Source organism: Rhodnius prolixus, unplaced genomic scaffold, assembly GCF_049639745.1.
Source record: "Rhodnius prolixus isolate KJV_2025 unplaced genomic scaffold, Rpr scaffold_4, whole genome shotgun sequence".
NCBI lineage: Eukaryota > Metazoa > Arthropoda > Insecta > Hemiptera > Reduviidae > Rhodnius > Rhodnius prolixus.
Genome location: NW_027411614.1, coordinates 3,938,758 through 3,955,270, shown reverse-complemented (window position 1 = coordinate 3,955,270; position 16,513 = coordinate 3,938,758). Strand labels below are relative to the sequence as shown.

Below are 16,513 nucleotides of genomic sequence, written 5' to 3'. Positions count from 1 at the left end.
CGCCTGATATCGTTTTTGTAATTATTCGGAGTCAATGATTAAAGCCCAGATAGTATTAAATCTCTTGAAACTCTTACAGTGTACAATATAACAATAAAAATATTTACCTGTCATTTCTACTTCGTTTAAAATTCTCAGGAACATTGGTCTCGCATAGGAAGGTAATGCTTTCTTAATACCATCAGTAAGTTTGTTTAAATTTATTGAGTTTTCTTTATCTACAATCGCTGCCATCCCAGCCCGTCCTTCACTACCCGGCACCTGTAAGTAATAACCATAAAAATAAAAAGTAATTTCAAAAAGTAAGTTATTAACATAGTAACATGCCTACTCACTTCGACTCCATAGACCACACAATCTTTAAAGTCTACCAAGTTACTAACAATGCCTTCCACTTCTGAAGTGGAAACATTTTCTCCTTTCCATCTAAAAAAGCAAAATCATGGTTAGAAGCAAAAGCAAAAAGATCATGGTTAAAAAAATGTACAGTTGGAAAGTATAGTTGATAAGGATTCTAAAGGAAATATTTTTTTATTATTTAATAATTTTTCTATTATTTAGAAGTTACTAAAACTTATTTTGAATGTTTTTTTCTTTCCCAAAAACTAAAACATTTTTCCAGAAAAATTGGAGGAGTGCGGGGGACCATATTCAAAATATTCCTATAACTAAAAATAAATTAAGTTTAAACATACATTCCGTTTTAAATTACTTTTTAAAATTAAATTTACAGTACTTTCCAATTGCAATACCAGTGCAAGAAGTGAGATACGATATTTGACGCCAAATGCAGAAAACAACTTGTCAATTGCGTCAAAGTCCAATAGAATTCACATTTCCTACAAGTGGGTTACAGTGTTTCAATGGTAGTTTAAGTTACTTTCAGTTAATAATTACTGCATGAATTATAATTTACAACGTCTACTTCATCACCATATTTTGAAGATTAACTGAACTTCAGAAAAGGGTAATAATGTAGCTTACAAACTTTCTAATTAAATTGTAATTATTATAGTAGCAAATGAAAATTGTGAATAATTTTTACATCAAATTTTTGTAAATTGAAATGTTTTGCGATACAAATAAATTACATTGGGCTCAATTACTTGCGTCAGCATAAGATCCCTTCCAGTCCATTTCCCTAAAAATTTTAAGAAATACTTAGCGACAATATTTCTTTCTTCGGTTAAACCCGGAAATAAGTAGTAAGGACTAAATTTTTAAATATTAATTCCAACTACCCTGGACGGTGCTAGAAAAGTTGCCGGAAAATCCCGGAGTGTCTGGTTTTTCAGACCAGTCCCAAATCCTTCATCTTTTTAACCTTAGGCCTCAACATCTTACTAATAAAAATAATTTTCATACCTGAATGTATCACCAGTCCTATCCTTAAAGTACAAATAGCCGAATTCATCTGCCACAATAATATCTCCTAAAAAATAATGATAGTAATGAAGTAAAACACGATGAAATAAAAAAGTTACTGAGATAAAATAAATTAGTTTTTATATTGTAGTATTTACATCAAGAGATCTACCTGAAAGGAAAGCTGAATCTCCTTTTTTAGAAACATCATACACGATTTTCTTCTCAGATTCTTTTTCATTCACATATCCAAGAAAAGCTCTGGCTGGATTACTTGGTATAATCTTTCCAATAAATACGCCTGGTTCTCCTTCAATTACATGAAAATATACAAATAACATAAATTTGGAAAATTTTAAATGCAAAATAAAAATTTCTGGATTACATTCATTATTGTACCTGGTTTGCATGTTATACAAAGACCATCCGCATTCCTTAACGGTTCTCCTGTAGAAGGATCCACTTTAATTATTGAAATAGGATACACTGATGGAATTATTCTTGAAACAAAGCCGATAGCTCCAATTGTATTGTCAATGTTAGCTGTTAAAAGTAAAAAAATGTGGTTAAAAAAAAAATTCTTTGAAATAAAGCCAAAACATGGCATTTACAATTTTTGTGTGCTAGTCACACTGAAAATCAACAAAAAAAATAGTGAAAGAAATGGGCAAAGCAATTAAAAATATGAAATGCTCAGTGGTAATCTGCTATCAACAATAACCCATTCAGTAACAATAAATGAGATTTCAAATTTCATTCAACTAAAAAAAAAAGTCTTTCAATCTATTTCTGGAGGGCTATTGATCTCAAAAGACCTATCTAGGCCTCCTATAAAAGTAGCTTCCATACCTTTCGATCAGTAGCCTAACTGTGCATGAAGATTTTCTTCTTTCACACTATTAGAACCCACTCATCTTGCCTTGATAATATTTAAGTCTCGCATTGCAACTAATGCCTAAAATCCGCTGCGTAAACAGTTATAGAACTTTTTTAAAATTAAAAACGTTTTTGAATAGCATGATTACTTTTGCCCTGCAGTGGTCCTAAACCCTAATACTTTGTGCCTTTTGTATATTTTATATGTTCAGGAAATAAGAAATCAAACATTTGAGTGATTAAACGCAAACTGATGATTCATAATCCTGAGTTTTCCTCTTCCCGGGTTCCTGCGTTTTTCTTATAAACAAGTTCGTCGCTTCACGAACTATTAATCTACAGCTAAGGCACTCTTCGGACATGCTGTTAACACCAAATATTAAAATAAATAAATGAACTCACCAATATTAGCATTACCCTCGGTGGCGCCATAAAATTCACCAACTTTTGGAATATTGAATCTTTGTACAAATTCCTTCCATATTTGTGGTCTCAGACCATTTCCAAATATAACCCTTATTTTATGCTGAGTATCAGTCGGTTTAGGAGGAGTGGCCAATATGTAACGGCACATTTCACCAATGTATTGTGCAACCTACGAAGCAAATTTTAACAAATTAATCATATAAACAAATTTAAGAGAAAAACATTTATCTAGCTTTGTGCACAATCACATTTAATCATCTAATTATCTCAGATGAATTTGAATTTATTTACAAACACATTTTTCTAAATTAACTTCACATCAAGTGTAATCATCAATAGAATAATTTTTGCATAACATTTCTACATTAATACGCTGTAAATATTGGTTATCTTAGAGCCAAAATTAATTTATTTTTATTTATTACAGTTATTTATTAATTTATTAGTTTAGTTTTATAGTTTATTTTTTAAAAGATATTTCAAAAAATTTGTAAATATTGCATAATTGGTTGAATCCACAATGTTAGATTAAATGAACAGATTTTTGTCACTTAAAGTGATGTTTATAACTTTTTACATCTATTTCTTATTTGAAGATATTTATTTCAATAACTTATAAATTGGAGACTTTATCTGTATTTAAAAATAAATAAGTGGATATCGTTAATTTTATCAACCATTGCGGAGACCTAATCACATTTTTAAATTTGTAGATGATAACAAAACTAACTAACAAAACGTATTTTTGAATCAGTTAAAACTACTACTAACCGTACAGTTATATTTTGAGATATCCGAAAAGTAAGAAGAAGCTGAAAATTTTTTCCTGATAACTACACAAGCACCGTAAACAATCGCCTGGCCAATACTCATAGCCCCGCCAGCTGTATGATACAGAGGTAGCGGCGTGTAAAATCTATCGCTACGTTTGAACCATATTTGATAGCTGATTGCTCCTGCTAAGAATACATATCTGGAAAAAAAAGAAGCATTAATACTAAAAAAATGAAGTATTTATAATTTCATATTACCTAATAACAGGATGCAATTAAAGTTTAAATTATTAAAATTAAAAGTTCGGCAAAGCTAAAAAACAATAAGGCATAACAAGGACTAACATATTTGATGGACATAATAAAGAAATTAGTGTTTTTCGAACTCTTACATTTTAACCAACCTTAGTGATGTGCACCTTCATTATCAATGAAAGAAACCTAGCTTGGCTCCATATGAAGTGGCACGGTTAGATGTCGCTGGATTTCACTGTATAACGAGCACAACACCTCACTAACCTAATAGCAGTGCTGAGTCATTGTTTTAAGCACTTAGATGAAATAACACAAGAGAATCATGAATAGATTAATTTTTTTAGATTGTGCTATAGTTTATCAATCAAAATTTCCAAAAGCCGAAATTATAAAAATTATTATTGGTATTAAAATATTAATGCATAAAGAATCTTTCTGATCCGTAAAGAATCTTTTTTTTCTGCGATCTCATCAAACAATTCGACACTCATCCTAAATTAAATAAAATACTTAATACGTTTTTTTCTACTAAATCCGCTAGAAAAGGATAAATCCTAGCTCTTGTAAGTCACAAATCATTAAATGGATTAATCTCCAAATTCTAAAATCTAATATTTTGTTTTCAAACTTATATTTAAATTTCAGGTAAGTAAACTTAATTGGTTAAATAAATTTGTCTTCAATAATCTTTCATTGTTGACAGTAGAAGAAAAATTTAAAAACTGCAGAGATCAATGCAGATTAGAGATATTTGTGCACCACCTCATGATTAAAAGTAATCATGAGGTTAACTTGGCTAAAGAGCCGTCTTCAATTTCTGCCGAGTCATATGTATAAAAATTTGATTTATGCGCCGGGCTGATTTAGAATAAACGAGGATTTTTATTATTTATGGCACAAACTGATGTTTACTTCTACAATTGAAAAACTTAAATGAAAATTCACTGAATAATTTAGAATAGGTTATTTTCTTCCACAGTAAGAAATACCTTGCATGAGTAATTACTGCAGCTTTAGGTAGACCAGTTGTGCCTGATGTATAAATGTAAAGTAATCTATCGTGGAAGTTAATTTCATCCAGATTAGGTGGCGAAGAACTAGTTTCTGCAAGCAGTTTAGAAATCTGACGTTCACCAAGTTCGCCTTTGGGAAGTCGAGGTTCTCCGGCACTGAAACTGTATAGTCTGACTCCGCTTAGTTGATTACAGATTTCTTTTATAGCTAGAACAGTAAAAAAAAAAAATGTGAAAATTGTTAAGAAAGTTCAACAAAATAAAATAAATAAAAGTAAATATAAATAAAGAATAACTAGTGTGAAAAACCTCAACTTACCATCACTGAACTCCTCTCCAAATATAAACGCTTGACATTTCGCAACATTAATAGAATGTAACAACGAATTCTGTCGAAGATTAAAGTTTATAAGTGCTGTAATTACTCCTATTTTTGAAAGTCCTAGCCAAATGCAAACAAATTCTGGCCTATTTTCTAACATGAGACCTACGGCGTCGCCTTTTCTGTATCCATGACTCTTAAAAAGATTTGCTATTTTGTTGCTATAATCTTCCACCTGAGACCAATACATTTTCCTTAAGTAAAAAGCAGTAATTAAATGTAACATTTATAAATAGAATAATAGCCTTATCAGTCTCAAAATTTCTCTACTTTATTTTAATCATTTTACATTTGGAGAGCAGAAATTTTAAGACTGAAAAAGCTTTTAAAGAAAATGATGCGAAACACATACATATTTACTATTTTATTAAAATTTTCCATTACCCTTAATTCACAAAAGGAAAGAAATATCACAATTGTTTCGAAATTTTTAAAAGGAGTTAACTACTCAAATACAGGTTTTGATGTTTGATGAATATTCGAAAAAATAAAACAGTACTCTGGAGGTACACAACACTAAGTCCATTTTTTCAAAATTTATTTTTTTAATCTTTCTAATACAAAATTTCTTTTTTTATTACCCAACCATCACTTATGGAGCATCTATGTTACTTATTAACGACCAAAGATTTAAGTAAAATGACTCCTGTGGGCTTATAAGTAAGGCAAAACCGCGAAAAAACTCTTTCTTTTGCTCTCCTGCAAAAAATTCAAAATGTGACGTAGTGTTGTGTACCTTCGGGATACTGAAAAATAAAAATCACAGGAAATTCATGTGTGGTAATATTTTGAGGTTCTACTGTTGCTCTTATTCTCTTATTACTAATGTTTGGATGAAATTTGGTTAAATTATATAGACACAAATACTATATATCTTTTTTCCACACTATTGTTAATGTCTTCAACGAATTTTTTTGTTCACTTATTCATAGTTATAATCTACTAAAGGTAAATCATTTTTATTTAATATTTTTCTCCAAGAAAATATATTTTCCGTGAGTAATTCATCCCTTTAGATTCAACGACAGTCATGTTGTTTATATCAAAACTCATCGCGATAGCAATTAATTCCTCAAAAAGAAACTACTACTATTTGTAATGATTTTAGTTTATACCATTTTACTTACTTCACCTAATGTCCATTCTTTATCTTCAAAAACAAAACATACTTTGTTTGGATTTTTCTTTACATTCTCTCTGAAGATCTCTCCTATGCACATATTTCTCCTTGATAACCGTCGGACACTTAAAAGGAAAAGAATGTACCGCACCAACGCCCTGAGAAAAAAAGTATACAGAATATTAAATTATACTAAAGCTAGAAAACTGTCTTGGAACAACAATAGATAAAATACTTGAAAAGCTTTAAGAAAAACTGCAAGTTGTTTGTCACTCCTTAATTAGTGAAATAATGTTTGTTATTGATTTAAATATTCACTTACATGTGATAAAAGATTTTATTTAATAGTAAAACACTTCACTAATATTATGAATTTTCGATTTCTCGCTTCTTTTTCTTTTTAATCATTTTCTAAAGTAAAAGCAAACAATAACATAATAATTTTGTTACTTTTTCTTCCTCGAAAACAACGCACCGTTTAGCCAGGGTGTATCGTTTACTTTTTACCTCTCAATTTAAACAACCACCAGAGGTATGAGTGATAATGCAAAAGATATTAATTTTCAACAATTTGAACGTTCCCAACTTGTTTCGATACCTAACCTAAGACTAATGACTCATGTATCATTCAATACCAGTTTCCAGTTTTGAAAGATTAACTATAAACAACAGCGTGCGTAGATTAATAAAAAAATAATTACCTGACCGTATAAACTTTCATTTATTAATTCGATATTGGTTCAAGCGTTAATTTAAATAAATGAAATATATATTGAGCAGAGTAACTACGGAACGAAGTAAGGGAAGCCAGCAATTGAAGGGATATAGTTTTATCATATCTAATGATGGTACCACCTGCAATATTGATGCCATCCTGACGAGTTGTAAATTGATGCACAAAATCGGTCCATACCAATAATATTACACATAAAAACCTATACTGGATTGTTTTTAAAAAATCTTGGTAAAAAATAGTCCATTATTAATTAATTACTTACTTAATTACAATACTTTAGATGACTTTTTCTAAATATTGCTAGACAACGCTTTTTTTTGAGCTCTTGCAAAACTTGGAAACAACTGATCTTGTAACGAAATTTTTAATATTTTGCTGTGTTCTTGCATTAGAAAAAAAGTAGTTAGTGGTAGAATAGGATTCATTTTTAACAATATTTCGGTAAAGTAGTATTGGTTGGGGCAGATGGATCCAAGTGAGTCTCTTTTAAATAAAAATGACCTCTTCGAAATTAGACAAACCATCTCATGGGTTTTCGCTTTTTAAATTCAAAGAAAACTAAATGTAGTCTTTAACCTCTGCGGAATATTATTTTTAGTCTTAAGTAATTTTTGAAACAATTCCTTTCATAACAGATTCAGCTGCCATTTCCAACCCGTAATAATTTTTAGTTTAACTAATTTCCTACCAAGTTGCAGAAGAAAAATATAGTGAGATAATTTTAACGTGTGCATTTCTAATATTAACTGAAATAATGGACACGACTAGAAAGTGGAAAAGTAATGTATCCTAAAATAATGCATAACTACTTTCTCTTCAAGGAAGTAGTATAGAAGTAATTAGTGATGGAACAAGTGGTTATACTTGTTAATAGTATAGAGCATTAAATGAATCTCACTATTTACGTAAACTTTAAACATAATCATTTGACTAATTTTTTGAGGTGTTCAATTTACATAATCATTGCTTTGAAGAGCTATATGAACCAGATTTGTTAATTTAGTATCAATTTACCTTTTTACTAACAAATCTGACGGTGCGAGATCCGGATTGTAAACTGGATGTTGCAAAACTTTTCACAATATTGTTGAAATATCGCAAAACTGTGATTACACATTGTGTGGAAATTATTTTGGAATACGATATTCCTCAGTCAAACGCACAACTTTTTTAATAGCTATGATTCCAATTTAATTTTATTCGTCTCTCTGTAGCACTGACTATTGAAAGTACAACAGCCTTAGGAATGAAGAGATATATATGGTATGAACATTCACTAGCGCTTTACAATGATCAATTTTCTTCGGAGTTTTTTGAAACACGGTTTTTGCAACATATTCAATACTTATCAGCAATTAATGCATTAAACTGTCTCGAAGAGTAAAAGAAAAATAATTGTTATTTGGATTGTTAGTTGGGTCTTAAGTTTTTTCTAGTTATGGATTCTATGTTAACATGACTGGATAAAAAATATATTCGTAAAGGCAATATTCATTTCAAAAATCCATTTTCCTCAATCCAGTCTAGGAATCAAGAAAAAATTAAAGTAATCTTCTTTGATACACACATTCTTGATCTCTTCCCTCGTATTGGTTGACCATTATATTTTTAAAAAAAATTAATTTAAAAATTTTGATAAACTAAAATTGACTATTAAAAATCAAAATATATTCTTAACAATATTTATAGAACTGCTGATGCTTATATTGAATAAGAGTCCCTATATTTAATTGACATTCTAATTCAACAGTTATTGCAAAATGTGCTCAGAAATTATCAAAACAATTTTTTTTTTAAAAAAAAACCTTTCTGAAAACAAATATGTTTACAATCAAAAGGAGAAATGGCCTATTCAAACGAAATTAGCTCTTTTTTTAAATATAATAAATTGTTTTCGCAACCAGTTTCAAAACCTGCTAATTGTGCACTTCTAGTAAAACAAACAGCAAGTTTATTTACACCAAATGTTTACATTATTTATGTACTAAATTGGTTTGAGAATAGAAATAATATATCCCTATTTTTTATGGTGGAAATATATAGAAAAACTTAGCATTTGGGCTGAATAAACAAAATTTAATTGGTTCACTTTTGACAGCTTAAATTTTGAGACAAAATATCGAAAAGCTCTAAACTCTGAAGCTCATAAATCTCCAGAAATGCCATCAGGTCTTACGACCATGTTTCACAGAGTAGAGCTGAGATTTTAAAACTGGAGTCTGTAAGGAATGGTGTAGACTTTTGGTTAATCTGGGGGCGACAAGCTAGAAAACCTAGAAGAGAGAGAAATAGGAATGTTGACACAAGGTAAACAGAAACTAAACTCTCATGAAGTCTGGGCTATTTTAAAAAACATGAATAAAATTCGATTGACCAAGAAAATCATTGGCCAGGGAACCAAAAGATACTGGAAGAGAAAATTGATGAGATAAAGGAGCGCTTACATAGAAAATAATTTACAAACGGAACATAGCTGAAACCGTGTAAATGAAAGCAATGTCTGCAAGTAAACTAAAACTTGTAGACGACATGATGACAAGGTGTGGAGGTTACAATCAGATGATTGCAATTAAAGACCTTCTTTGCAGCCTTGATCATTACTTTCAACTTATAAATATAATCTTTCCATCTGATTTGAATATAGAGAGTTCGTATAACTAAAATACAAAAGACCTATGTGTCATTTTCCGATTATTTATCATTTTGAAAGTATCTATTGGTTGGGTAAATACCGAGCCACATATTTTTCCCAAATCTCAAAAGGCAAGATACGAATAGTTTTAGACACTTTAGAATATGTTAGTATTTGGTTATGAGTAAGCCAATTTAGTCGCACATAAATTAAATTAACATCTAACTGGACATCGACTCAGGAATCGCTTAAAATAGCTTAATAAGTCTTTACAGCTTTCTTTTTTTATACTTAAGGTCCCACTCATTCGGCAGGATTAGTTATAATTTAGGTGCAGAGAAAACAACAGTAGAGAAATTGATTCGCCTTGCGAAATTCTCTCCCCTTCGGGAAATATAATTTTGATCGGATTTCATGAGTCTTCTTAGAGCACGAGTTTAGAGAAGATATCTGAAACCATCATCTGGAGAGAGAGTAATAATTTTCAATAAAGTGGCACTTCTTGATGATCGCTTTCGGCCAAAATCGATAGCTTAGCATCAGAAAAAACTATCAAAACAATGTACGAACTTTAAATTTCATTACATTCTTCGTTTTTAAAATAATACCTAAATTAGATGTCTTTTACCCTCCGTGTATTACAAACTATTTGCAAAAAAAATGTTTTCATTATCTGGGAACATACTTATATTCTGATCAAAATCTAATTTCAAAATTTTGCACGATCCTATACTTTCTTTACGAATAACAAGGTAAGTGAATTTTGCTCAATTGAAGTAAATTTACATAGTAAAGTTAATAGTAAAATGAGTTCTTGGTGACTTTCAAAATTATGTTGTAATCGAAATGTCAATAAACAAAAAAAGTGAAAGTTTAGTTCAAAACCTTAACAAACATTAAGATAATTAATACAATTTACATTTGTATAAGAACTGTTTTCAAGAAATAAGTTATGATTAAGTTTGCACTAATTCTCCTAAAAGTAAAATTTGTCGATTGCGACTACGAAACGAATAAGGAAAATAAACATTAGGGCAATTTTATTTAAATATATACGGTTCTTAACAACTTCTCTCATCATTGTTTTTAAATTTATACATTTTAATATTTTCAGTCACAATAACGACTTTTAATTAATAAATAGAATGAACAAAGTGGGAGATGTATCCAACAATATCCTTGACTATCAAGGTCTTCAAAAACCAGTTTCAATTTTATTTCACTTTTCAGCCCACTTCAGTAACTGTTTCCATTCATTATTATAGGAATATCGACGTTTTAAAACTCATCATATTAGGGGAACAACTATGTATTAAAAGAAATTAATCTATTTAGCATATCACTTCATTCCATTGATGATAAGCCCAACCGAAAAAATGGGCTTTATTTTATCACTTCATATCCAGACACAAATTAAATCCAATGTATTAATTATAATTATGATTCACTTTAGTCCAAAAAATCCATGAATGATACCAACACAAAACGGAATAATTTCATCAAATTAAAAAAATTATGACGGATTGTGCAATTGGTTAAAATCTCAGCTTCCCTCAGTAAAAAAACTTCAAGTAAAAAAATGGTTAGGTTTAATCATTCCAAAATTAGAGTTTAGAGGCTATTTTCCAAAATAATATGAGAAATCTGTGGCAAATGTTCCAAAGTCTTACAAGTTCGGTAAATTGTTGGCAAGCTTTAAATGACGTTTATTAAATACAAGAGGTAGAACCTTGGATTCTTAAAAACCTATTTAAGTAGTTGTTGTTCATTCTTTTTGGTGACTGATTTATAGTTTCAATAGGATGAAAAAATGATTGCCATTTCAGTCGAGTAAAATTTATTTTGCCGAGCTTTCGACCTAGGGACTAGGTCATCTTCAGGGCTAGTTTAGAAAGTAATACTTTTACATTTCAGGGTTGGTGTGTCTTCTGTCTTGTCAGAGTTCATGAACAGACAAGACAGAAGACACACCAACCCTGAAATGTAAAAGTATTACTTTCTAAACTAGCCCTGAAGATGACCTAGTCCCTAGGTCGAAAGCTCGGCAAAATAAATTTTACTCGACTGAAATGGCAATCATTTTTGCATCCTATTGAAACTATTTAAGTAGTTTCAATAATTCCAAAAAATTCTTTAGAGCTGCTTTTGATGAAATAAATTATTTTATTTAGTAAAGTACTCGTAGAATTCCAACCTTCATATTTGACCCTTTTAAACATTTAGCTGATAACCCAACTCTATCATATGTATCTAACTGTAGCTGCTACTTAGGTTTGGAGCATCACAGACAAACTCTCGGTTACCATCAACAACCACGCACTAACACTTTATCATTACCATATCTATAGAAATATAATTGACTATATAACAAGCGCCAAAAAAATTGTATGCACTTTCAAAACCAAAGGTTAACCAAGACAAAAATCTTTCTAAGTAAGGCACAGTTATTTAAGAAATAGCAGCATAAAAGAAGCTAAGGCGACCGACCATAATAAAATGTTTAAAAATAATCTTTTGGCATATTTTGATGAATTTAGAAACTAAGAATAGTTAAACCTTAAAACTAAAATCTATAGTATACGATTATAAACTGCACTACCTATGTGAACATTCAAGAGGTAACTAATCTGTTACCTCACCGCAGTAGAACCACCTCGCCGAATAGTTAGACACTTGTAAAAAGTCAGAATGTGACCAGATGATGTTCCAGAACCCCAATTTCTGCAAAAATAATTGCATTAAGTTGAAACTGTACGAATGAATCTACACCAAATGTTTTTTTCGCATTGTTGATAAACAAAACATTTTTTTTTATGTCATTTGCCTTATCATACAATTACGTAGTTAGATAGTTCAATGTAAATTATAAATAAAATTTTTTAATGAACCGAAATGAAAAAAATGATAAATTATCACACTATAAAAGTAACATAAAACACTCAGGAACGTATAAACAGAAAACTACTAACTTTCAAAGACAAATAACAAGCAAAGAAAAAATTGAAAATCATTTATAAAACCAACGTATCCAATACATTTTGCTCATTAATTTTTTAACTTGTTGATTAACAATTTCATTTTCATTAGTATTAAACCAAGCGAACAGGTATAATTACAACGAAAATAATTACTTTTAAATGACACTTGTGGTAATGTACTTTGTTATTTCACGGATATCACTATGAAGCACAAATATATCTGTTTATTCAATCCCAAGTTACTAATGTGGAAAAGTAATTAAAACGACGATCAGTGGTATCTAACTACGTAATTAAATGATAAGGCAACTGAGATGAAAATAATAATATTTTGATTGTTTGACCACAATGGAAAAAAAAAACCTTTTGGAGTGGATTCATTCATAAAATTTCTACTAACTATAATTATGTTTGGCAGATATAAATTTCTTTAATAACTTTTTTGATCCCCTTGAATTTATCTAATTGATTAATTAATCTTAAATTTTTGCGTAGTGCATTTGTTACAGAAAAATTTTTTGTTCTTAGTCATTGGAATGAGTTAATTGCAACGTACACTACGTTGTCACAAAATTGCAAGTATCGAAAGTGAACTTCAATAAACTTTTTTAAACGTTTTACTTTTTTAAACTCATCACGGCAAATCAATCTAAAACACAGACTTTGTTACCAGTACTTCTCCACAAGTTCCTAAACATTAGAAGTCACTGAATGAATGAAAATTTTGATCGTCTACTAGTAAACTTTCTCTCATGGCCATGTACGTTTTGTTACGGTTAATTTCTAGCCACCGCTTAGCGTTACCTCAAGCTATTTTGGTAATATGTAGGCGACGTCAGCTCTTTCGGAGCTTACGATGGTCTCCAACCAACCATACAACCGTAGTTTATAGATATCCAATGTGATTCTCACATTCTAGGAATTTACATCCAACTTTTTCAGGCATTTTGAAGCATTTTCAACTCTAGATTATTCGTATTAATGTCGGACTTGAAACTATCCATCTTTAGTTGGAACAAATTATGTTTACTACTTAATTATAGCAATTTGCATCTCTTCTCAAGTATTGATTACTAAATTATTTTTTTCTTAATTTAATAAGCGTCACTATCTGCAGCCATTGGCACCCGGAGCTTTTTTAATCTACTGAAGCATTTATTAATAATAATAAATAATAATGAAGTACTATCATCAATTTAATCGCATTAAATTTACAAAAGCGCGAAGGTTATTACTTTTTTTTCTGTTTGCAGTTATCCCTCTCCTTCTCTTAACCAACTGAATGTGCATATTTTATCTTAAGTCACTTGTTAACTTTGTTACATTAGGAAATTCCCAGGAGATACTGAAAGCGTTTGTGTAATCGCTGGAACCACTTCTTTTTTTCAGCAATGTTTAGACGCAAATTCCATACTGGCTTTGTATGGAATAGTTTTTTAAACACTTATTGCTAACAATTTATTGTTATTACATAAAATGAATAAATCAATGACCATAAAAAATACATATATGCAATAATGAATTAAGAGTTAATTCTATCCACTTGAAAACACTTATTTCTGCTTACATTATACGATGGAACTTCAACAAATAAGCGCAATTAACATCTGTTCTTCAATCATGACCTTGACCCTGGCATTGGGATGCTTTTTTTGCATAACAATACATATTTCTTGCCACCCTCACGCTGCATGTCTATCTCTCGCCAACTGACGTTTTCTACTCTAATCCTTCCTCTTATGGTAAGCTTCACTCAACTTCTTCTTCCCAGATTATTCTGGGCCTTACTGTTGGTCTTCTCAATAGCTTTCCCCTCGTAAGTCTTTCTTGGATGATTCTCATGCATTCTTAAAACAGCTGCAAAATGCGCATAAAGAGTAGCGACATCTAGTGTTGCAAACAGTAAGCTGGGCATTTTCTATGAACGAAATTAAATACAATTTCATGAATAAATAAATACACAAGAATATAAAAGTGGAACTCTTTTTTTGAGGCTATAAATTCTGACTAAAGAGGCAGTAACCATTGTTGAATATCCAATGCATTATTTATTGCTCACCATCACCGAGAAAATCGTAGACTTCGAACAGGTTTAAGTGTTGATAAAGCATAATCGTATAAAGAAGAATAAAGTTCTTTCGTAGCAAAATATTATAAAGTCTTTAGAAAATTGGATATTAAGATAAATGTGGATAGTTCCGACTCGAAGATATTCTTTAGAAAATCCTAAAATTGGCGTTTAAAATCTGAGAACAAACAAGCTTAAGGAAACATTAGTCACTTTGAACACATTATTTCATATATAAACAAATGTTAGAAGATAAATTATTTATGTAACTACTGTATATTACTCAGTTATCTTATGTAGTTAATGATGAATGTTAAATATAAAAGAAATTTTTCTTTAACATATATTTTTTTTATTTTTTAATCTGCTTAGAGAGCTCATTTAGCTGTAAATATCGAACATAATAAAAGAGAAATAAATATAGAATGTAAATAAAACTTACGTAAGAGCTAAACAATTAATAAAAGAACCAATAAAAACGTGCTTATACTTGGGACAACTTTTCTACTTCTTTATTTCGCAACACCAACACAATCTGGTATCTTAACTAGTACTCCCAATGTTAGAAGTTTCAAATTCGTTCAGAAATTGATTTCCACAGAAACACCAAACACAACAACAAAAAAGAATAGATCACAGCTTAGAAGACAGTTGCATGTTCGCCAAGGAAAATGCCAAATAACCACTCGTTTCAAGGCGATTTATACCTTGGAAAACGAACTAATTCAATCTAGAAGTTGCCGTAATTACAAGCGTTTATTATAACTACATGATGAATATGACAATGAAGTTACATTTGAGGCAAAATAATTTTCTTTTAATCGCAGAATTCCATCAGCAATTGTTACTAAAAATACGTAACATCGCTTAATGTTTTACTGATAGTAGATCAGTATACTGTTCCAAGAGAGGTACTTGAGACGAATACTTAAGGTTACACTTTCCTGAGGACGTTCCAAATATTCTTGGGAAAATGTGTCAATAGGACCAATTTACAATTTTAAATTTAAAGAAAACTGTAGAAAACATTTTCGAGAAAATATTCCATAACTTGTGGTAGATGAATTTCGGTCGAAACTTAGAGAGAGGAATGTCGGTGCTATCCAAGCAATAAGAGATTTTCGTTTTCAAGCAACTTCAAAACTGAACCTTGACAACTGAACAAAATAGACTCATAAGGTGAATAAAGTAAATGAAATTTACAAAATCTTCCTAGGGCCTGCAAGAGGTAATTGATATGTGCAACTATTTTGGTTTAATGAACCCACAAACATACCTAGCGGAACACATTACGCAATCACACTCACCCAGGGGAAGCTATTTGAGGCATCTAGGGCTCTTTGGACGTAGGGATACGTCCCTCCCATAATCGATTAACAATAAAAATAATACTATTATTAATTAAAACATATTGTGTGAATTCATAAACTCGGCGGCGTTTTACATCAAAAGAACAAATTCTGAATTAATATGTTTATAAACTAGCACACTACAATGAGGAACGTTCAATTAAATAAGTTCAGTTATGCAATCCTCATCTAATTGGAACTGCCACTCTTCTAATCAAGGGTTTCAATTATATCTTTACTCACACTAAGCTGAACAGCATCCCAATCTATGTCGTTCTATTTTCTTGCTATAAATAAATTTAATGTTGAATTATTTTTCTTCCAAGGATTTGATCATAAATACAACCATATAAAAAAAATATTTTTAAAACCCTATACAAAAACTCCCAAAAAATATCAAACGACGTAAAAATGTATAAAACTATTTATAACCGTTAGTGAAATCAATAATTGTTGAGTTATAAAACTGTTTTATGACAATATCATTGGAGAACTTACTTTCCCATGAATCTAAACTTATTATGGTCTTATATTTATATT

General features: G+C 30.2%; 1 protein-coding gene across 4 annotated transcripts in view; it reads right to left on the bottom strand.

Moving 5' to 3' along the window:
- The window catches only part of LOC141456164 (long-chain fatty acid transport protein 4-like), a 61,697-nt gene that overhangs the window by 3,247 nt on the left and 41,937 nt on the right, over window positions 1-16,513 (bottom strand). For 3 of the 4 annotated variants that reach the window (XM_074131885.1, XM_074131886.1, XM_074131887.1), the window contains exons 3-12: window positions 6,218-6,368; window positions 5,028-5,265; window positions 4,685-4,916; window positions 3,439-3,640; window positions 2,644-2,836; window positions 1,765-1,908; window positions 1,538-1,675; window positions 1,366-1,432; window positions 336-426; window positions 108-261 (exon numbers count right to left, since the gene is read on the bottom strand). In XM_074131885.1, coding sequence (XP_073987986.1) covers window positions 108-261; window positions 336-426; window positions 1,366-1,432; window positions 1,538-1,675; window positions 1,765-1,908; window positions 2,644-2,836; window positions 3,439-3,640; window positions 4,685-4,916; window positions 5,028-5,265; window positions 6,218-6,368 — 1,610 coding nt within the window. Of the gene's footprint in view, window positions 1-107; window positions 262-335; window positions 427-1,365; window positions 1,433-1,537; window positions 1,676-1,764; window positions 1,909-2,643; window positions 2,837-3,438; window positions 3,641-4,684; window positions 4,917-5,027; window positions 5,266-6,217; window positions 6,369-14,123; window positions 14,475-16,513 lie in introns of all 4 variants that reach the window. The other variant, XM_074131889.1, reaches the window with a different exon arrangement.